At 54.5% G+C, this 22,545-nt stretch overlaps 1 protein-coding gene across 1 annotated transcript; it reads left to right on the forward strand.

Moving 5' to 3' along the window:
* Positions 1-8,353: 8,353 nt before the first annotated feature.
* RBPJL (recombination signal binding protein for immunoglobulin kappa J region like) lies at positions 8,354-22,125 on the forward strand. The gene is made up of 12 exons (XM_075167060.1): positions 8,354-8,376; positions 8,920-9,144; positions 15,715-15,840; positions 17,491-17,561; positions 17,820-17,935; positions 18,764-18,938; positions 19,306-19,443; positions 20,008-20,117; positions 20,216-20,356; positions 20,721-20,876; positions 21,108-21,211; positions 21,634-22,125. The coding sequence occupies exons 1-12, from the start codon at positions 8,354-8,356 to the stop codon at positions 21,905-21,907; spliced, it is 1,659 nt and encodes a 552-aa protein (XP_075023161.1). The 3' UTR covers positions 21,908-22,125.
* Positions 22,126-22,545: the final 420 nt, after the last annotated feature.

Here is a 22,545-nt window from a genome sequence, read left to right on the forward strand (position 1 = left end):
TCACAGCTGCATCTTAAAATTGTGTCCAGACTCAGTGTTCACACCTGAAAAGTGACACTGAAGAATTAGAAGGACAGAAAAGGGCTACAAGAGGAAACTGGGATCTAGAATACCAGTCTCAAAGTGGGAGACACAGCCTTTTCCCAGGGACCGTGAGCAGCCCACCCAGCTCGGGATGCAGCGGTTTGCAGCAGGCGTCGGGAGCTCCTGCAGAGCCGCGTGGTGGAGGGGCTGGGGGGGTTCGCTCCAGGCTGCAGGGCCGAGGGGAGGCTGCAGCCCAGCAGGCGTTTTCTAGGAAGCCGCAGGGCTGAGGCGAGCATCGCTTTGTGGTCCGCTGGCAGCAGCACCAGCCAGGAGTGCTCGGGTGCCTGTGCCCCCTCGCAAGAGCACCATGTGCAAGCAGAGAAGCAAACAGCCCCTCCCAGCTTCGTTTCCCCATTTATTTAGCAGATTCTTTTTCCAGCAATGCTTTTTTTTTGGCGAAAGCCCTCACTAACCACTAAATATTTTGGGGACAGCTATGCCACCTATAACATTTCTGCAGCTCTCCAAGCCTCCCTGCAATGGCAGGCTGGCACACAGCCTGTGTCTCACAGCATCCAGATAGCTTCAAAGCCAGCCCAGAGAGAGGAATGAGCTCTCGGGCCAGGAACCAAGGAGGAGAAAACCAGCTCACGACTGATCTATTTTTAACAGCATCTCAGCTTTGGATGAAGTCTTGGCACTCCCCGCGGCTGGAGGGGCTGATGCTGCCGGGACAGGGCAGGGCACAGCGGCTCAGCCATGCATCTAGCACCGGTCCTGGCAGCAGAGACCCAGCCTGGGACAGTGCCCTGGTACCCTGATTCAATATAAGGCTGATGGGCACGGGGAAGGAAAGTTGATGGGACAGATGCCCCCGAGTCTCTCTCCCACGATCCTGCACTGGGCAACTTCCCCTGCTACTCACTGTCCTCACTCCCCCAGGACTGGCAGCACTGGGGCTGACTTGCAGCCCCATGGGGGTTCCCCCCACCCCGAGGGCTCCCATGCCCCCGCTGTCACAACCCAGGAGTGGGAGGGAGATGGGTGGGAAGCGACCGGCTGTCAGGCAGGTGCTGCAAGGCAAGGCAAACACGGCGCCGGCTGCAACGCCAGAGACCTTGAGATAACGCTGAGCTATAAAGGGAAAAAGGTCCAGGCGGGGCGAGAGCTGGCGGCTGGCTCAGGGAACTCCACGGTGGCCGAGCCGAGAGGGACACTTGGCCCATCTCCTGACCTTTCTGAGCAACGCAAGGGGAAAACCAGCCATTGCTTGTCCCTGCTGAAGGAGATGCTCAGTACATGGCACAAAGAGGGTGACCAAGGGAAGAGCCACATGTAAGGACAGAAGGGTCAGCAATGACCCCAGACTCCTCTTGACTCTCCTCGTGATCTCGGACAACGAGGACATGGAGATGAATCCCCAGAGGCAAACAGGTAAGCCAGCACGCCTTCCCCGGGCACCTTCCCTGGGCACCTCCACCGGCAGCGCTGCCCCGCAGGGCGCTTGCATCCCTCCCCGCTCCGCCACTTGTCCGTCTGCTCTCCCTGCCAAGTGCTGAGTCTTGGGAAAAACAGCCGCTTCGGGTTTCAGCGTGGCCTCCTTGGCAGCTCTCTCCTGGCTACAGGTTAACAGAAATGCTCTGAATATTCCCCTTCTGGCTCAGCCGCACAGGTCGGACCTGGGCACATCCTGCCTTGGGCAAGCCCAAAGGACAGGGCATGGCAGGGAGCAGGGTGAGGGATGCAGCCGGCTCCCTACCCACCTCACTGTTACAGGGGTGGGGGCTTTACATATCGAATTGTAGAGGGGATGAAGCAGCTGGAGAAAGAAGGGGTGAAAGGCTCAAGAGGTGGCAGGGCATTCACAGCCCAGGAAAAGCCCTGACCGTAGTGTCACAAGGAGGAAAGCAGGTTGTGGACCATGGCTATAGAGTCATGAGCCAGGTCTCAGGTACAACCACATGCAAGACTTCATACATCTGGGCACATCAGCCTTTAGCTGAGATTTTCGTTTACGGCAAAAAACACCCGACTCCAGCCACCTGCCTGGGCTCGGCAGACCTTTGGCACGTTGTGGGAGCAGCAGCAGCAGCTCTGCCCTAGCTCCAGACCCCGCAAGAAGCCAGGACAAGGGATCGCCATGAATCGCAAGGAGTGGGGCACAGCCAAGGGCTTCTGACCGAGCATGCTGTCCAACACGAGCAAAGCCGCAGGGCTGTCCCATGCAGCATGCCTGTGCACGGGAGGAGGCACGCACAGCATGCCTGGGCAGGGGTGCATGGCACTGATGCCACATGTGCTACCAGCTAACAGCACGTATTTCTGTGCTGGAAGCCTTGGCCGATGGCAGAGCAGCCCTAGACGTGATGTTCCTGAGACTCACACACCTCGCCTGCCTCTCCAGGTACCTTGTTTTGTTCTGCAGGGTTTTTCTTTGCGGAGACCCAACCAGGCAGTTTTGGCAGGCTATAATTCAAGTCCCACATCAGTGTTATTTGATGAAAATGTCAAAAAAAACCCCAAAATAGGCTCAGGAGCCTGGACACAGACTCCTTGTGCTTAGGACACCAGAGTCCTGCCAGGAAAATAGCAGAAAGACAGCAAGAGCTGGCCTCAGGCTGGAGGATGGGGAGACAAATTTTCATGTCCTCAGCAGGACAGAAAGTCATCCTTCAGGTCCATGCCCGAGAGAAAGGCTGCCCAAAAAGTGCACGTGGGACCAAGAGAGGATGACCGAAGCATGTCTTGCCCCAGGCACGCAGGACGATGAAGTAACCAGAGCTACCTGGAGAGATGCAGACAACTTACATCAACCTGGAGGCACCCCTTGATGACAAATTTTGCTGTGGAAACCCCGACGGACTGCTGGCACATTGTCTATATATTTGCAAGACCGTCAAACTGCGTGAACGGATGAGGCCCAGGACAGCCCTGGAGCTGGATCCACCCTCTCCTGGAGGGTTGCCCAAAGGTTGGTTTTCTCCCAACACAACCCACAATCTCAAGGTGCTCCCCGCCTGCAGGTGCACGGCTCTCGGCGGTGCCTCTGCTGCCCGTGAGCACTGAATCCACCCTCAGGACTATTTTACAGGCAGCGTTGACCTTGCACTCAGTCACAGCTCCAGCATCTCAATGCTCACCCTCCACAGCAGCTGGGTGACGAGTTGCAAATGCCATGAGAGAGGACAGCAATACAGTTTTCAGAGCAGGGAAGAGTCAGGGAGCACAAGCACGTCGAGACCAGGGAAATGGCATGAATATCCAGCCCAAAATGGTTTTTTTCCCCTTTTTAAGGACTGATGTGTCCTTGGTTCTTCCCAAACACACGTCTGGGAGAACAAGAGCAGACTCTTTCCAGGACATCACAGTACTCTCCGGTTACAACACTATGGCAGCTTTACTGGGCCAAGTGCCACCTGGAAGGACACGTTGTTTGAAAAACAAGGCTGTATTTCTCGAACAGCACATCATGGCTCCAAACCCAACAGGAGCGAATCGGCAGGAGTGCTGTAACAGAAAACTTTGCTGGATGCCGAAAGGACTTCTCTTTCTCTCCCCTTGCTCCCCCAAAAAGCCAATTCCCCGTTTTATGGGGCCCACTCCTGCACTCAGTAGGATTAGCACATTCACAGGGAGGGCACAGGAAGATGGCTTTCTTGTCCAGGTCCGTTTGCAGGCTGAGTGACAGACGTCTTTGTCTCACAGCTCATGGACTCAACATCATACAAGTCCCAACAGACCTATACTATGAGATGACATTTGAACTCCCCTTGGGAGGGAAATGCTGGGTGTAGCAATGGACAGAGCATCCCCTTTTAGATGTTCTGCACGACAGCACATGTGGTCTTTCACTGCCACCAATCTATCCCTAAAAGACCTCCCAGCGCTCTGCAACTCAGCTAGGAGGAAAGCCTCTTGCCCAGCCAGCCTCTGCACTGAAACACGCTGTACCTGGGCTGCTGTGGCAACAGCTGGCAAGAATAAATCCCATATTCACTTGCAAATTAAACATGGCCTTTTGAAGCGCTTGTTAAAGATCTAGCCAAGAGGAAAACATGGTCAGCCAATTCCCCTTGTTCAACTAATCGTATCAAGAGATGGCTCCTATTTCAGGACTGCTGGTGGCATTTCTCTGTTCTTCTCTGTCCCACTCAGACCTCTGTCCCCTGAGCTGCATGACAGGCAAACTCAGCCCTGCTCCTAACCAGTATTTTAAGCAAAACTGGAGGGATCTTGGAACACTTTTAGATTTTGATGAAGAGTGATCAACAGGGGAAAGACCCACCTTACTGATGCCCTTTAAAAAGCAAGTGCTCTTCTGCAAACGGGCCCCCGGAGGACAGCTGAACTGGGCCAAGAGACTTCAGACTTTGGAGGGAAGGAGCTCGGGGCCATCCAGAAGCTGAGGCAGCAATCCATTGCCCAAGTTCTTGTTCTGGGAGGAAGGTGTTAGAGAGCATTTTTTTCCCCAGAAATATGCACGTTCAACCACAAAGGAAAGAGAAATGGCCCAGAGCAGCTCCTGGGCTGGTGCAGTTTGTCAGCTGAGCTCCTGATGCAGCAGAGCCAGTATCTCTAAGCAATGAGATTAATAGTTACTAGCAGGACGTCTGTGTCCCGAATCTGCTGGGACCAATATCCCCAGCTGACCTCCAGCAAGCTTACACGACACAGACAACCACAGAGAGCGCCTGCTATTTCAGCCCCGCAATCATATATTCATTGCCTGACCTCCTTCTTTAAATCTTTGTATCATATTTCTCACTCTGGAGACGTGACTCAATATGTTGGCATAAGGAAATACGCCAGGAGAATATTCTTCTGCCTCTCCCCTTTATCCTACCCATCTTGCTATGTGTTTAATGGAAATAGCAGAAAGCGAGGAGCATTTGGCGGCTGCAGAAAAGCACGCGGAGACTTTTCAGCCCTCCTCAAGACAGAAAAGCAAGCTGGTTGAATTCTTTGTCTAGATACTTTTCACAGGGAGAACCCCAAAGGTAGCATGGAAAACTGCTCCCATCTAACTTCACAGCTGCCACGTCCCTCTGGCAGCCAGGACCAGGATGCCGTCAGCCCATAGGAGCTGCACCAGAGAAGAACTTCCACCAGCATCGCAGTGCTCTGTGGCTTCACTTCTGCCCACACTGAAGAGCAGGTGCCTTGGGGACCCTTGTGCCTCAGCATCATCCTGTCATTGTCAGCACACACAGATGCTGCGTGGAAACCTCCTGCGAGACCTCCCCAGGGACTCAAAGCAGCATTGCCTCATGGCTGAGGACCGCCTGACCTCAACCTCACTCCTATGTGAGATTAGACCTTTCTGGTCAACCTGTGAGCAAGTAGTTGAAATCATCTAATTCTGTTGCATTTGCCAAGTTCTTGCCAAAGGTGCCTGGGAGGTCTTTGCTTCCAGGACAGATCAGGGAACAGTCCGAGGATGCTTCACTGAGGCTTTCAGGCCTCATGAGGTTCTCCAAGGAGAGCCCTATAGCATGGCATGAGGAACCAGAGACCAGGAGTGTCAAAGCCACTTGCTCAAGACTGTGGGAAGCCTTGAGGACCCAGGCTGGCTCTCCCACCTGCATCCCGGGATGAGGGCACAGACCCAGCCAGGGTGAAACAAGGGCACTTCAGACAGCCGAGGGAATGTCCAGACGTGCTTTAGGGAACCTGGGCATGAGGCAGCCGCTCTCAGCCCATCATCTGCCTCAACAACTTGACACGAGAGGTTCACAGATGACAGGGAGAGCGAAACGGAGGCGCGGTAGTGAGATTGCTGCCTGGCATTTGAGCACAGACTGAAATTTTTTGTGTCACTCATCCTGGCTAGTACTGTTAAAGCCGAAGCAAGATGCTGTGAAAAGAGAAAAAGAACGAGGGGGGATGTCTACCGTGACACTTGGGGGAAGCCATCGAAGCCAAGCTGCAAGTGTAGGAGCTGTGAATACCCAAAGGCAGGGTTCTTCCATCTTTTTCAGCTTGTAGACCCTGCTAATTTTCGAGCCAAGACACAGAGTCTTGTATAGTGGGTTATCTCTGCTGTCAACAGATCTGTTCCTACTGATTCCTGCCATAGACCATGGACTCCTACGGGTTCGCAGACTACAACTCAAAGACTCCCGAACTTATACGTTGGCAAGCAGCATGACACAGCCCAGAGACAGGAAGGCTGAAGTCTGGAGAGAAACCAAGTTACTGCCACCTCTCTGCAGGGGACACAGCTGATCCCTGTAGATTTCCCTGATGGGCACCAGTGGGACCAGGTTAGTGATGGATTCATGTGTGCAACCAAGGACTTGCAAGGCGAGAGATCAGAAGTTTGCGGCCAAAGAGACACAGGCAAAGGCAGAAAGCTGCTAGGGAAGACGGATCCGGCCTCCAGTAAAAAATGCCAGGAAGGATAAGCTGCCTGAGAACCAGAAAAGCTTCAGACACAGGATCAGGCACAGCAGCCCAGGGGCATTCCGCGTGGAAACACTGCCATAGTTGTGCACCGGTGTCTGGAGTCTCCTGAGCACAGGCCTGTACCCTCCCCTGCTTTAACAGGGCTGGTTTTAAAGCCTTTACAATTAGCCAGGACGGGAGAGGGAAGCAAAGCCTTCTAAGTGCTAAAAATGTTACCCGATACCTAAAGGTACATCTGTGTGCAAGTACCTACAGAGGGGCGACTCTTGCCAGCCCGCAGCAGGTAACAGAAAGCGCAAAGTCCGGGTCCCTGCGCCCGGCTGCTCAATGGAGCCCTTATGGAAGCTGCGTGAGCTCCCTTCCAGCCAACGGAGCCCAAGTGATCAATTTGCTACTGTCTGGACCTGAAGTGGAGAAAACACGATTACTGGGAGGTAATGACAAGTGGCAGGAGCCGCTCAGCCTCCTGGCATGGCTGGAGGAGACGTCTGTGACACCTGGCACAAGAGGGACTGACTGGTTCTGAGGGAGTAGCTGATTTTTATAAGTTTCTTTGTAAGTACCACTCTATTTTTTTTTTGCTGTGTTTCTTCTAGGTCCCATTTATTCACTCACAGTAGGGCTTGTCTGTAATTCACATGTGCGTGTAGAAACAAACACTATTTATCTCTCCCTCCATGTTTCAGCCCTATTCATCAAGCATTTGTAAATGGCATTTTATGAGCTCTGAGTTTTTAACAGGGCAGGCAGGCTGCTCGGAAAGCGAACAAAGGGGCCCCTATTGGAAACTTTAAAGATGTTTAAACAAAGGCTTCTCTTGAAAACCTTTAACCCCTAATGCTAACCTCAAGGGAAATGCTATGTTATGAGCAATCGGAGCACAAACATCTTCTGTGACCGCAGATTGCCTACAACGGGCTGCCTTGTTGGCTTCGTCTTCTCTGTTCGCTACCATCGCCTACAAGGGCAGCTCCTGAGCCCATCTTGTACTAATCACGTAAAATTTCTTCAATTCTTCAAGAAAAAAGAAAGTTACAACTTCCACAAAAATCAACAACAGCTTTTTCCAGTTGGATGCAGCAATACCCCACCTGCTTCAATGGAAAGTGTCGTTTTACTACAAACACCAAGCAAGATCTCTTGCATGCCTTCCAGATGGGAATTTGTATTTTGGATGAGGCCAAACCTATCCATATCCTGGTGGCAAATATCAGGGCTGAGATCTGAGAGCAGATTTCCCCACACACACTTTTTGCCGATATCAAATGCCAATCTAATGAATCCCTGCAGAAGTCACAAGAATCTGCTTGTGAAATGCAGTTTCTACTTGTTACTGAGAACCTGCATGCTCACTGCCTGTGATTAATTGCTCCTGCTCTTGGAAAAAGAAAAAAAAATAATCTTTACCATCAAGAGACACTACAGAGGGTCCCACAGGAGGACACTTCATAGTAACTTTATAAATAAACTGGGCTCGACTGAAGCAAAAATCCTATGGGTTTAAGCAGAAGAGGTAAAGTTGTGTGCCTTCTCTCTGAGTCGGGGCTCTGAACAGGCTCCTCTCTTGGAGCCCTCTCCCCCCCTGCCCAGTCCCACTGGACACACGTGGTGGCTTCCTTCGAAGCAGGGCAGTCCCATTCCCATACTGGCCTCCTCACCAACACCCGCTCCCATTCTGGAGCCCTGCCTCCCGGATGGATTCAGCAACTCTCTGCACCGCAGCAAAGGCTGTCATCGCAAAACGAGGGGGAAAACCCCAGCGGAGCATGTACCACCACATCGTGTATCTGCTCAGCTCCACTTATCTCGGACAGCTGCGTGTTAGCACAAATACGATGAGTGCAGAATAATCTGATTTTCCAAACAAGTTTTCCCACATAATTGCTTGGAACAAAAGTGCCCAAAGCTAATCTTTGCCCGTGAAATGGTTGGAATTACAAGCCAAAGGTGGGTGATTGCTTGTGCAAACATATTTATGAGAATGCACAGACCCAATTTTCCAGTCGTGCAGAAACAGTGCATAACAAACTTAGGGCACACTTTTAAGCTTATCTTTTTGCAGGATCTCGATCTCCTGTTGCTCAGTATGCCTTGCCCAGGTGTACCAGACCTTATTATTCTCTGCTAAAAGAGATCCTTGATTGTATAAGCAGGAACCTGCCCGAAAGCTAGGCAAAAGGTGAGCAGAGCAGGCAGACTGCAAACTGCGCCATCCCGACAGCGAAGAGTTTACATCCTCCGCACAGGCACCGAGAGACAGAGCGGGGTACCATGCCCTCTTACTGCCCCACCAAAACATACCCCCCAGCCCAGCGTGCTCGGGAGGGCAACTGCTGGCACCGCTGCAGGGGGACAAGACCACACAGATGGGGGGCTTTGGGAGGGCTCCAGCCCACAGCTTTTGGGAATAAAACCCATGTCAAAGGCTCTGCTCTCCCCCTCTCCCCCGGCTTTGCTTTCTGCTCTTCATGCTGCTCCCCTCTCTGCCAGCCCCGCTCCAAGGAAAAGCCCCCCGGAGGCTGCCAACCCCCGCGGCAGTGCTCGGCGCTGCGCACAGCATCGCGGCTCAGCCCCGCCGGGCCGGGGCCGGGCTCACCCTCACCCTCACCCTCCTCCTCCTCTCCCTTCCCTTCCCGCAGGGGCGGCGGCGCCCGCGGAGCCCCTCACTCACCCGTGCCGGTCGCGGAGCCGCTCCCCGCCGCGCTACTGGGTCAGGTACGGCGGGCGCGGAGCGGCGCGGAGCTGCGCGGGGCGTTGCGGTGCGCGGAGCGGCGCTACGGTGCGCGGAGCGGTGCGCGGTGCGCTGGGAGGCGGCGGGGCCCCGCGCGGCATTTAACGGGGCGGGGGGAGCGGGGGGGCGGCGGGGCGGGCACGGCTGCCGCGCCCCGGCCCGGCCCCGGGGCAGCGCTGGGGGGGTCCAGCCGCCCGCCCCAGCGTAGGGGTGCCCGCGGGCTCCCACCTCCCCCCGCCCCGCGGGTCATGTCCGCGCAGGTGCCCACGGGCGAGCGGGAGCTGCACGCAGGTGGAGGCGGCGATCGCCAGAGGTGTGGGGCGGCACCGGCACCGAGCTGTGCACGACCCGGCGTTACTACTCACAGCCCTTGCCTGCGAGGAACTTACCGGCCAGGGAGAGGCTTTATTTTTTTTCTTTTTTTTTTTCTTTTTTTTTTTTTTCCTTTTTGCTCTTTTTTCTTTTTTTTCTTTTCTCTTTTTTCCTCTTTTTTTTTTTTTCCTCTTTTTTTTTTTTTTCCTTCATCTTCCCCTGCTGTGGGAGTGCACCTCAGAGTTGGAAGGAAAAGGAGAGTCCTGGAAAAAGGAGAGTCCAAGCTTAATATCCATTTGAGCTACAGTGCCCTGGCAGTTTAGGAACCTCTGTAGTGGCTGCAGTGTGGGGAGGTGGGTTTGAACCAGGGAGCTGCAGACCAGAGCTCTGAGAGCTGTAGAGCCTCAGGTTGAGCTTCCAGCAAGAAGGTCAACTGATGTGCCTGACTGTAGAGATGGAGATCATCAACAGAGGCTTCTTAGACATCCTGGAATAGATCTTCCCAGCCCTCCACCTCTTCTCAGCACTTAGATCAATTTAGTGGTGGTAGGAACCGCCTGTAGTGCTTTATAGGACTGTGTTTTAGTGCTTTAACAGCACTTTCCTTCCTCTTTGCACTAACATCAACAGCTACATGAGGAACAGAGAAAGGAGACTACAGTAATTCACCCACATTATCTGAATTTTCTATCAGATGAGCCAATACTACATTACCCAACGTGGGCATTTTGAGGGTGTCAGTGCTGCTGGGGCAGGCTCAGGGCAGCCGGGAACATGCCTGGGGTGACCACCCCGGCTGGCCCCCGGTCCCCCGCAGAGCTCACCGCCGCAGGCTTTTTGTGCTTCCTGTTCTCGGCTGGTGTTTGCCGTTGGAGTGGTCGATAAATCCTCCCAGTTCAGAAAAGGCTGAATTTCACTTGTGTGTGCAGTGAGGAAAATATAGGATTTATAAATACCCATGCATATACAAGGGCTTGTGGGTTGGGTTGGTCTGGATTAAAGGAGGTATTGAAAAATGAGGGAAGCCAGAAACTGCAGGCTTCTCATTTCTGTGATTTCTAATGGCTTTTCCTTTTGCATAAACATTGCATTGACTCCATACCCAAGAGCACTGCAGGCATTTTCTTCCCTGCTCTGCACAAAATATAACCCAGACCTCTAAAATGGATATTTTTTATTAGGACATTTGGTTTCCCCAAGCTGAGGAAAGAACAATTGCCCTCTGTGGCAGCAAGTCCCCAGCAAGCTGCAGGCCAGCCATCTCCTGAGCGAGGCACACGGCAGCTCCTTTGTGGGAGGAAAGCAGCAAATTAAATCCTGCACTTGAATTCAGTTGAGGACACTGAATTGCCTGCACTTGAGGACACTGTTACCATGAGTTAAAGTTCTTGTATAAAGAGCTGATTTGAAGCTATTTCTAAACAATAGCTGCTGGGATCGTATTTTGGTTTCCTGAGTCAAGTCCCTTCCTCTGTAGACTGAGCTGGTGAACGTTGGCGAACTGGAAAGCAGCAGTGCAGAAGGCGGTTTGCTTCTCCCGGTGCCCGTAAAGTGCTTTTTCCTGCTCCTGCGGTTGCCCAAGGGTGCACACACAGGGTATTGTGGGACTTCCCGGCCTGATCTGCCCTCGCAGAGCAGAGGGTGATGAGGGGACCAGGAGATGTCCCACACCATGAGCGTCTCAGCGGGGACGTGTTACCCAGCGGCAGGGGAAGGCTGAGCTGAAAAGGCCCCTTGGTTGGGTTCTGCCCTGTTTGTGACACAGGCAGGAGCCGTGCCTGCAGCAGGGCGGTCACCCAGGGCGGCAGCCCGAGCGGGAAGGCAGGGACCGAGGAAGGAGAAAATGCATTTCCCAGCTGGAGGCAGGACAAAGCGCTGATTGAGCCCCCCCCACTCACTGCTGGGAAAGCGAGGGCTAATTTTCAGCTGTAGTGTTAAACATCAGCTCTCCTAAAATCAGCGATGTGACTGCAGGGTCCGACCCTGCGCCTCTCAGCGCCTGCCTGGGTTCCCTGCGTGCCCACATAAAACAGTCCTTCACGAGATGGTCCAGCTGTGTGTCTCCCGTGAGAAGCACACAGGGCACTCCTCCTTTTCTGCTTCGTTTCTGGCCATGGAAAAGGGCCCAGCAGCACGGCCAAGGCTTGCAAATACCCATGGGTGCCCTGGGTCTCTCCCACCTCCAACACCAGGGCAGAGCCACCCCAGAGATGCACCTCAAAGCGCCCTCACACCCTTTCCCGCGGCACATCCTGACCTAAAGCGAGGGAAAAGCCTCGGCAGGAAGCAATGCCAGGCTGAGCAGGGAGGGGGAAAGACACAAAAATCAGCACAGGAGAAAGGTGGTGGCTCCCCCCCCCGCTCCCCCCCTGCTCCCACATAATGCCTGACTGTGTGCGAGAGCAGCCGAGTCCCAGCTGAGACCTGAGGCTCTGAAAAGGAGGCTTTTAGCGTGAGCTCTAAGAGCCCGGCCCGTGCGGTGCTGCTAACATGACACTGAACTAACACTGCACTACAATCAAAGCATTTTAATAATTTAATATAATAAATGTCAGAAGGAGTGAATAATTCCCTATAACCCTGCAGGGGCTGTAGGTGCCAGAAGGAGCCAAGTGGGTATATTGAGCTGCTTTAGCAATAGCCCTTTGACTCTCCGAAGGTAAATTTAAACCAGATGATGGATGCTGGGTGGTCGCCTTGGTGGGCAGAATGGTGAGCACTGTTCAGAAATGCGTCACTGAAACAATTTAGCCCCAAATTTTGGAAGGCAACGGTTACAGAGAACGGACAAAGAAAAGAAAAACAAGTTTCTCAGTAGTCGTTCCTCCAGTTCGACATCAAATCTGAAAAACTGCGGTCTGTTTACCTGCCTTTGGCATGCACGTTCCCACTTTAAGCAGTAAATAGCATGTGGATAATTATTCCAGAAGGCTCTTTAATAAGCTCCGGGCAGTAACCCACGTGCCTCTGGTATTACGTACGGATGGCAGGGAGCAGTGATACCTGCACAAGCCTGGCCCTGCCCCGAGCCGGTGCCGGGAGGCTCTGCAGAGCAGGCGTTGCTGCTGGCCACGCTGTCAGCACAAGTCTTAATCCACAGGTTTTGGCAATTTGCTCCTGAACACTCCCTGCCGCTGCCTGGCCTCGGTACCAGTCTGTTCTTTACTCTGCCAATGGGTTAATGGGAGAGACTCCCCCCAGCAGCTCCCAGTCCAGCTGCTCTGTGGGGATTGGTGCTTCCCAGGCAGACCCCAAGCTATATGGACGGGTGCTGGTGAGCGCGTGGGTGCTGGTGGGTGACACTAACAGGGATGGAGCATGTGTCCCCGCAGCTGAGACACGAGCAAGGACCCAAAGCTACGCTCCTTATTTTGCACTGAATACTGAATGATGAGACTCACCAGGAAAAAATTCACACACCCAGCCTGGTTCTCCCCTGCTCTGTGCCCGTTGTCTCTGACAAACTGAGGGCGAAATGCTCCTGAACGGAGCCAGCAAGGTTTAGTACTCATTTTTCACCATGTTGTGTTAGTGTGAAAGAATTGCCAAGGTCAGGCCAATGGACAGCCTTTTCCATATTTATCCTGATCACAATCACTAGTTCTGTTAAAAAAAAAAAAAAAAAAAGACTTTTGCAGAGAGATTTTGGATGAAGGGAAAAACAGCAAAGGTGGATCAAAGCTGAAATCACACTACTGCTTGGCAGCAAAGGGGTGAGACAGCTGCAGATTGCCATTATGGAAAAAGATTAAATAACTTTCTTATGGATCTCTCTGGCTGTGCAAAGATACAAACCAGTCAGTAGACAGTCTTGCTGAAAAGCTTCACTCCAGCCTAAGTAACTCATCCTAGAGAGGGCACTGGTGGGACACTGGTTGGTAAAGCTCAACTTCAGTGTGCTGGAGCAGGAGTCTCCCAGCCCTGCGATGGAGGGTCGGAGGGAACGGGATCCAGCCTCGGCACGGAGCCATCCGAGGGCCTATCTGGCAAAGGGGCTACGGCTGGCTTGCCGTGAGTGCCGGCCGGGGCTGAGCCCAGAGCCGTGTGCTGGCAGCAGTGCTGGGGCTGCTGCGGGGAGAGGAGCTCGGTTGCAGCGCGTGCTCTGCGAGCCGTGGCCATAAAACATTCATTTCTCAGACACAGAGTGGCAGCTAATGCTGTGGGTGACACTGGCACCGGCTGTAAATCTGATTTTGGCAGAGCTTTATTGATTCATGCTTGCTGGTGATCCTGCTAACACGTCTAGGATAAAGAATTGAGAACAAGGAGGGCAGGAGATTATATTGCCCATCTAATAGCCAAACACAGCAGTGATGGGAGAATCTGTGGAATGCAAAGCATCAGGTCCCCATGGGACTACCCAGAGGAGACGCTGGGTAAATATTTGCTTGTATGGGAGACGTATTTGTCTTCCACGCACAAACAGGAGAGCATCAGCTCCATCCACGTGGGAAAGCTGGAAGTGAAGGGATGTAAGTTTAAGGCTAATTGTAACGTGAGTCCTAGAACCTGTAAAGGGCACAACCTCTTTAAAATACATGTGTTGCACTGGGAAGAGCAAAACTGGCTGATGAACTCTTCTAAAAGGCTGCTTGGGATGGCAGTGGTTGCTGCTTCTCTCCCTGGGAGCTTGCTCTGGCCTCTGAGCCCAGCAAGAGCTCACCATAGCCTGCCTTGGGGTGCTTGGCAGGACCAGATTTACCTCTCTTCACACATCTCATCATTTATGCCCTCAATTATTCTCCATTTCTAGCTCACTTAAGAGGAAGAGAGACTGTTTTTAATGGGGATGCTCCACTGCGTACCTCTTGCAAGATTTTCCCTGGGTGGCCATGGCGGATACCCCCCCATCCTCACCGCTTCTCCTCCAAGCGATCCCCCAGCGCTGCCAGCAGTCCCCAGCCGCTTTCTCCCGGTGGCTCAGCAGTGTGTTTGCAGCTGTGGTTGGGGCTTCCCAGCTTTCTCTGGTCACTGCTGTTTCTCTCTGTTTCCAATGCGAGGCCATCATTGAGTGGAGAGGTCACGAGTGCCCCCCCACCAGCCTTGGGAGGGTCAAGAGCCTGAGCCTGAAGCCAGTTTCCATACAGCTTTCTCTCTCCTGAGGATGCTGGATCTGGTGCTCATCCAGGTGGGTCCAAAACCATCTCCTGGGCATGCAGAGCAGAAACACAGAGCCGTTGTCCAAATACCAGCAGGCACGAACACCCCTTTGGAGCAAGTCAAGGGAGCTCAGTTCATGAAAGAAGTCAGCTCAGGCTTAAGTCAAGACCTTTTCATAACCAGCCAGGCTGGGTCCCCTTGGTAGGAGCAATTTCTCCTGAGTGTGCCCAGCTGCCACATCCCAAACATGGGCAGATGTGCCAGCAAGGGGCTCCTGCCCAGGCAGCACCCCTTCCCTCTCCTCTAGTTTCCTCTTATCCAGCCGAAGGGCTTTCAGCAGGGCAGGAGCTGATGTTCTTCAGATGGGCAATCTCGCCTCCTCTGAAAGCAAGGCAGCACCACAAAAGGTCTCCCCAGTAGACACCCCATAACTCTCCCCCCTCTCATCCCCCAGTTCTTGCACACGTGTCCCAGGTGGCAGAGCAGGGCACCTCGGGCTTGGACCCACCTCATCTCTCTCCAGCCGGGTAACGCCCAACCTGCTAAGTTAGCAGAGTTAAATGCTGGGTGCATGGGAACTCCTTCTAGTTAATAGAGCAGAAAGAATCAGCAAAACCACCCACTTCTTAGGACTTGGAGAAAAATGCAGCTATTTTCACCCAACAGCCCTTGCAGAAGCCAACGAGCAGCTCCTCCTTGCGTGACAGCTCCCCAGCTGCACTCATGGCTCAGCAGCATCATTTCCCCAACTCACCAAAAAGCCATACAGCAACAAGCACATCTGGTGGAAAACCAAATTAATAATCAATTAGGGCACCGGCATCATTGAGTGGGACTGGAAGTCTTGCAAATGTGCGTTTCAGAGCTGTAAACATAGTGCCCTGTGTGTGTTTGATTGAAAACTGATGCAGCAGTTATTCAGTTATCCAAACGTTATATTTTTCAGTGCCAACCCCGGTCTTACAGCAGCTGAGATGCTCTCTGATCTCCAGTGCTTTCCGATGGGAAAGCCTCTCCACCTTCCCCACCCATCAGGCTGAACACGGAGGGTGCTCCAGGCTCCCTGCTCGGTGTCGGGCTGGTAGGGCAAGGCAAGGAGCCCGCTTCTGGTGTTACAGTGCCGGGGGACCGCTGTCTTGTAGATCCAACCCGTACCAAACCAACCTGCTTCGAGAAGGTGTGCGGAGGTACCTGCAGCTGCCGGCAGACCAGACAGTACTGATACTGCACGCCAAAGTCGCACAGAAGTCATACGGCAATGAAAAAAGGTAGGAGACGGCTCCAGCTTCTCTGAGAGCCACTTCCACACCCAGCTACCTAAAGCTCAATTTCAGCCTTGTTAGATTTCTCTGATTTAAGCTGGTGAAGCAAATGATTTGACATATCCCCTCTCCATCCGTTCATGACCTCTTTGCGTCTAAAACTACTGTTTAGTCTTGAACTAAGGATATTAACCCCCCATCTGCATCCATCCCAGTTAGGTATTCCCAATGGTTAGGTTCCTCCCGTGATATAATGGAGATCACAAAGATGAAGTAAAAGAAGGAAATAAACTATTCAAGAAGAAGAAGAGGAAAGGTTAGTGTTTTAAGTGCTCTGGAAATCTTGTCTTAGAATCTGAATGGCCACAGCAGGGACTGGGGCATTTCCATCAGTGCCCACCGTCTCCAAAAAGCTGCTATTTTTGAAAATCTTTCCCGCACTGCAAAAACACCTTGAGGTTCTGGCTTGAATCTCCAAAATTGCTACTCCTGGGCAGTGACGTCAGACTGTGGCAGTGTAATATAATTAATCCTCCATTAACCCTTGTGATATAAATAATCCTCCGTTATTACTGGGTGTGGAGTAGCTATGAGGCGACGAGCTCTACCTCTAAGGCATAACCGCACCCAGACCCCAGCGACCCCAGGAGACAGCTCGAAGCTGGGCTGGCTGTGCCTGCAAAGTCCTCATCACATCCAGCCTCCTGCCTGGCTGCTGCTCCATAGGTAAAGGTTTTATTTCGTGATGGGGTCTCCAGCCAGGAGGGAAGCCCCCGTATCACTGGGCTTTCCGAACAGCCTCCTCCCCCTGCTCTGGACCCCATGCAAGGGATGAGTGTGAAAATCAGATGCCAGGTCTGGAGAGGGAGAGAAAACCAGCACAGAGCTCCCAGCTTAAAGTTTAAAGGTGCTGGTGCACTCCTGGTGGGAGTCAGGGGCCCGTGCTGTGGATGACTTGTTTAAATAAACCTGTACCCAGGACTTTAGGGCTCTGAAATATCCACCCCCCCATGTTTTCTCTGCTAGCGCTTTACCCAGTATCAATAGAGGATGAATTTGCACCATTCACACAAGTGCAAAGACAGTGGAAACCCAAATAAAACACAGGAAAATAGGTTTCCAAAACCCTGGCTATAGATTTATTTGCGTTGGGCTCCAAATCTGGCTGTGAATGCAAACTCTGTTCCCGACCTGCCGAGACTCCCACAAGGCAGGCGGGCAGAGGCAGGGGGCCCGATCCGCCCTTGGCTCCGGGCAGGAGGGGGCTGAGGCGCCCCATGCTCCCCTCCCAGGACTGTCCCACGGCCGATGGGCTCGTGGCCACCAGCGACACCAATAGATGTGGCAGCCACCCGGACACTGCGGCTGGAGGCCAGTGCAGGGCAGAGAGGCTGAGATAGCTACGTCAGCAGAGCCCGATTCCTCCGGCCAGCCCTGCCCGCGCCCCCCCAGCTGGGGGGTCCCCAGCCCCTCGCCGCAGCACCACGTACCTCCCAGCGTGCAGGCTTGCTCCGGGCACCGGCGAGTCCTGGGTGAAGGTCTCCGTTCTCAGCACGGCCGTCCCGTCACCCCCGAGGACCTTTTCTGGAAGCTGAAGTGCATCCAGAAGATGAAGATCCATGAAGACATGAAGAAAACGTCCTCTTGTCTCTGCAGGTTTTTCTGCCCCCCACCTTGCGTTTACCTGAGCGGGCCGGGATGGAAGTTAAAACAGGAGCAGATAAAAGGTAAGTGCTGGGCAGCAGCCCTGGACCTCTCCTCCCTCCCTTCCCATGCCATGGAGAGCTGCCCTCCACCTCTGCAAAGGGGAGGGTGACCCAGTTTATTTTATCTTTGCCCCCCCAAACTCCTCTTTCCCCCTCGAGGCTGAGCCCTCTGCGGTCCAGACCCGGCTGGAGCCTGGGCCACCCACCGTGCCAGGAGGAGCCGAGCCCAAGCTCGTGCCTGCACGGGGGCTGGAGGGTGCTTCTCCCCATCTCTTCCAGCCAGGGACCTGGAAGAGGCGGGTTTTCGGGTGTGTGGGTACATGGGGCTGGACAGCATGGGCAGCAGCCTGATGGAGACCCAGAAGCTCAGCTTCGAGGAGCAGCCGGACGCAAAGGTAAAGGTGCGGTGGCACCCCATGGGGACCCCAGTCACGCATGGGCTGGGCTGTCCCTGGCGTCACCCCACACCCTGAGATGTCACATTGTCACCTTCCTCGGGATGTCGTGGTCCTTTCTTCCTTAGCCATCACTCCCCGCTCCTGCTCTGCCACCCTCTGCCTTGCAAAGAGCCCCGTCTTTCTTCAGCACCATCTTTTCAGGTTCACAGCCCTGAGGCAGGCGAGCTGCCAAAATTTGCACAGCTCCCTCAGCCCCGGTACCTTCTCCCAATGAGCAGCACTGCTGCTTATCGCAAAACGAAAGCCCGGTCTTTCATGTGCAGATAAACAGCTAAAAAAAAGCCTGATCAATCCAAAAGTTCAAGAGCTTCAGTAGAGGTCTGGCATCTTTTGATATGGGAAAAAAAAAAAAAAGAAGAAAAAGCATTATCTGGGGTCCCCGAAGAGCACGGGGGCTGAGTCAGGCCAGATACCTTACAAAAAGAGCCTTTGTTTGCAGTGCTTGTGTTGCTGCTAAGGCACGGCGTATCGGCCAGGACGGCGGGGAAACCATAAACCCAGGGCGATTTCTCATGTTATGTGGGATAAATCACACGTGAACATTCATTTCCATGAGGATTTCTCTGCCCCCAGTGTAAATAAAGCTTCTGCTGATCCCCAGCTCTTCATTCCACCTGTAATAACATCTCCGGTCGTTTCCACCTTTAAATGAACCCGGGGCTCTTTGAAAGGGCACTATTATGTCCTTGCGGGATGGTGAGGAGGGCGAGGAAGGCCGGCAGGGCTGGGCTGGAGCTGCCAGCAGCCCCTCTCTGTCCTTGGCAGGGCTTCGGCTGCGCCAAGGCGCTGTACATCTCGGACGCGGACAAGCGCAAGCATTTCCGCCTGGTCCTGAAGCTCTTCTTCAGCAACGGCCAGGAGATCGGCACCTTCCACAGCAAGCTGATCAAGGTCATCTCCAAGCCCTCGCAGAAGAAGCAGTCGCTGAAGAACACGGACCGTGCGTACGGGGATGGCTCTGCGGGGAGGAAAGCGGGTGCGAGCCCAGGGTGGGATGCTCTCTGAGTGCTCACAGCTTGGCTACGGAGGGGTCCAGGCACCCCCAAAAGAAGAGGAATGTATCTGGGTATATTGATGTCTCTTTTGTGAAGGGTTCACCCACTACAATGCATAATGCCCTGATGCCAATGTGCTCCCCACACCACAGGCTTCACCTGCACCTTTGAAAAGCCCAGCTGGGCAGGTGCTGGTTCCTACTGGGCTGGTTACACCAGTAACCAGGACTTGTCTTCCCCTGGCTTGACAAAGCCATAGTTCAAATCACGCACAGACCTGGCAAGCACTAACCCAGCCACCTCTCCCCGCAGTCTGCATCTCCTCGGGCTCCAAAGTCTCCCTCTTCAACCGCCTGCGCTCCCAGACCGTCAGCACCCGTTACCTCTCTGTCGAGGGGGGAGCCTTCATCGCCAGCGCCAGGCAGTGGGCAGCCTTCACCCTCCACCTGGGTAAGGAGCCTCGTGGGGCCGCTGACACCAGCCATGCCCAGGGCTGCCTGCCTCCAGCCCTGGCTCTCCCCTCCTGCAAAGCCCGTTCTTGGGGGCAAAAGGGGTGGGAAATAGCTTGCGGATGTGGGAACCTGGCTCAGATCTCACCTCTGCCCGGTATTCCTGGTGTGTCTCTGGAGCTGATGGCTGTTTCCTACTGGCTTTGAGGATTGGCATCATGCCCTGAGAGCACACGGGCTGTAACCGGGGCAGCAAGAGCTGTACCAGTCTGGAGGCTCACAAATCCAAGCAAGTAACTTGCCTGGAAGAGGCCAGAGGCCAGCAGCATCCTTGCCCACGCTGCCTCTGGCGGTGTCCCTGCGAGGTACCACATCCCAGTCCCCCTTTCCCACGCTGGGCTCCCCGGGAGCAGTGGTCTCTCCAAGCAGCAAGCACCTGCAGAGCAGAGAGAGCAGTAAGAAAGCACCGGGAGCACGGCCAGACCTGTGCATAGCAAGGCGGCCCAGGTTAACCTGTTCCCCGGCTGCTCGGAGCGGTGACTCTGCCTCTCTCCTTCCCACCAAGCCGATGAACGCTGCACTCGGAGCGAGTTCCCCCTGCGGGAAGGGTATATCCGCTACGGCTCCGTGGTCCAGCTCATCTGCACGGCCACCGGCATCACCCTGCCTCCCCTGGTAAGCCTCCATCCCCACAGATGTCAGACACATGGACCTGGCCGCTCTGTGCCTCTGAATGACGGGTACCATCCCTGGGATATGCTGTCGCCCTGTAGATCATCCGGAAGGTGACGAAGCAGTACGCCATGCTGGACGTGGACGAGCCCATCTCCCAGCTCCACAAATGTGCCTTCCAGTTCCAGGGCAGCGACCGCATGTACCTGTGTCTCTCCACAGAGAAAGTGATCCAGTTCCAGGTACGGCAGCGTGAGGAGGGGGTGAGGACTCCTGGGGTGCTCCCCATCCTCTCTCCAAGCTCCTCTGTGTTGCTGTTGGCTGGGGAACGTGTCACCGGGACGGGTCTTCCAGCAAAGGGGGGTTTCATCCAAATTAAGGTCAGAATCGCTGCAAAGCCGTCTGCCTCCGGCTTGCCTGCTTTGGTGGGGACATCATCACCAAGGTCTTTGCAAAGGCATCACGATCCCCGTTATCCAGTGAGCAAAGCAGAGGCACCAAGTCGCTTGCTGGAATCGAGACGCCGGGGACAAAAGCCAAGCATCCTGGCCCTGGTCCTCCGCCGTCCCCGCTGCGGTGTGTTTGGAGCTGTGACACTCTCCACAGGCATCTCCCTGCCCGAAGGAAGCCAACCGGGAGCTGCTGAACGACGGCTCCTGCTGGACCATCATCGGCACCGAGATAGTGGAGTACACCTTCAGCGAGAGCCTGGCCTGCGTCCGCGAGCCCGTCAGCCCCGTGCCACTCATCACTGCCCTGCAGGTAGGCACAGTGCCGGCCACCAGCCACCCCGGCCTCTCCGTCAGCTGCCTCCATCGTGGCTCCCGAGCCCTTGCACCCGCGCTCGGTGTCTCCCGGTGTTGGGATGCTGAGGGAATGCCCGGGTCTGGACTGCTGCGGCGGGGACGGGACACACGGGCAGAGCATCCAGCGGGAGAAGGAGTCTGGCTCATTCCACCAGTAACACGCTGCCGTGCACTCTGCCCGTCACAGCTCACGGGTGGCGGGGACGTGGCCATGCTGGAGGTGCAGGGGGAGTATTTCCACGCACACCTCAAGGTCTGGTTCGGAGATGTGGAAGCAGAGACTATGTACAGGTAACGCGGCCGAGGGGGCCAGGGAGCAGGCAGGGAATGGCAGCTGGGTTTGGGCAGCGCTGGGCAGCCCTGGGAGGGACGTGGCTGCCGACCTCGGGGACAGGGGCACTTGCGCTGCCCGTTCTGCGGGACCAAGCACGAGCATTGCAAAGGAGAGGTAGGGGTGAGTCTGGCTGGTGCCTGCTGGCTCTGGTTGCAGCCTGGGGGTAGCAGTGGGCAAGGGACACGGGGACCTTGGGTGCTGCAAACAAGCAAGCAGCCCTGGCAGAGAGGAAGGGAACACTGGGGAGGAGAGGGGAAACCAGCCCGAGGCTTCACGCTGAGCTGCAGGCTGGAGGAGATGTGCCGGCACTCACTGCTGGCCGCTCCTGCGCCTGGCCTGCCGGGGTTAATGCATGTTTTCTTCTCCTGACTGTTCCCAGGAGCCCCAAGTCCCTCGTGTGTGTCGTCCCTGACGTCTCTGCCTTCGGCAGTGACTGGAGGTGGCTGCGATACCCCATCACGGTCCCGCTCCTGCTGATCAGGGACGATGGCCTCATCTACTCCAGCTCGTTCACGTTCACCTACACCCCGGAGCAGAGCTTCATCCCAGGGCAGCAGGTCCTCTCGGATGTCCCCCAGGACTCAGACAAATTACTTGACAGCATCCATCAGGAGTTCACCAGGACCAACTTCCACCTCTTCATGCAGAACTAGCAAGCTGGGCGGGCAGAGGCTCGGCCTTGCTGCCGGCCCCGGGGAAGGGGAACAGCCCTGAGCCCTGCTGCGGGTCCCCGTCCATGGCTCGGGGTGGCCCCGCTGAAGGGTCCTCCCCACGCATCGAATGCCCACCGTGTTACTGTGATTTGCTGACTTGTCTCTTCTTCATGGCAGCATCTCACCCTGCTGAGATCTCACATGAGAGCATCAATAAATCAGGCTTCAAGGACTCTTTACTGATTCAATTGCTTCTTTACTAACCTTCACGATTTACCTCCTGTGCTGGCACAGAGCATCACAGCGCCCTTGATGTCCTCAGTCCATGTATTCAAAGGCCAGGAGGGACAGGGATGATGAAAAAAAGTGATCTTAAGTGTTATGATCTATACCAGGAATCCCTGCATCGCTTCTGCGCTTTTCAGTAATGAGGAGCTGATTTCCAGCAGCCAAATATTCGGTACCAGATGGTTTGGTTTTTTATTAGAGGCCCAAATGGGGTTATTTCAAAAGGAAAAAGGAAAAAGAGAGAAAGGAAAACTTCAGGATGAAACCCAGCCGCTTCCTAGCTGGCGTGGCTCTGCCAAGCTCTGTTGTTTTACACACTTACACACGCACACACACACCCACACAGAAAT

Source organism: Calonectris borealis, chromosome 17 (genome assembly GCF_964195595.1).
Source record: "Calonectris borealis chromosome 17, bCalBor7.hap1.2, whole genome shotgun sequence".
Taxonomy (NCBI): Eukaryota; Metazoa; Chordata; class Aves; order Procellariiformes; family Procellariidae; genus Calonectris; species Calonectris borealis.

Bases quoted from the DNA above. Each gene is read 5' to 3' on its own strand.
- RBPJL (XM_075167060.1), top strand. From the start codon at position 8,354: ATGGTTGGAATTACAAGCCAAAG. The intron at 20,357-20,720 runs GTACGGCAGCGT...CACTCTCCACAG, and splicing joins AGAAAGTGATCCAGTTCCAG to GCATCTCCCTGCCCGAAGGA. The intron at 21,212-21,633 runs GTAACGCGGCCG...GACTGTTCCCAG, and splicing joins GAAGCAGAGACTATGTACAG to GAGCCCCAAGTCCCTCGTGT.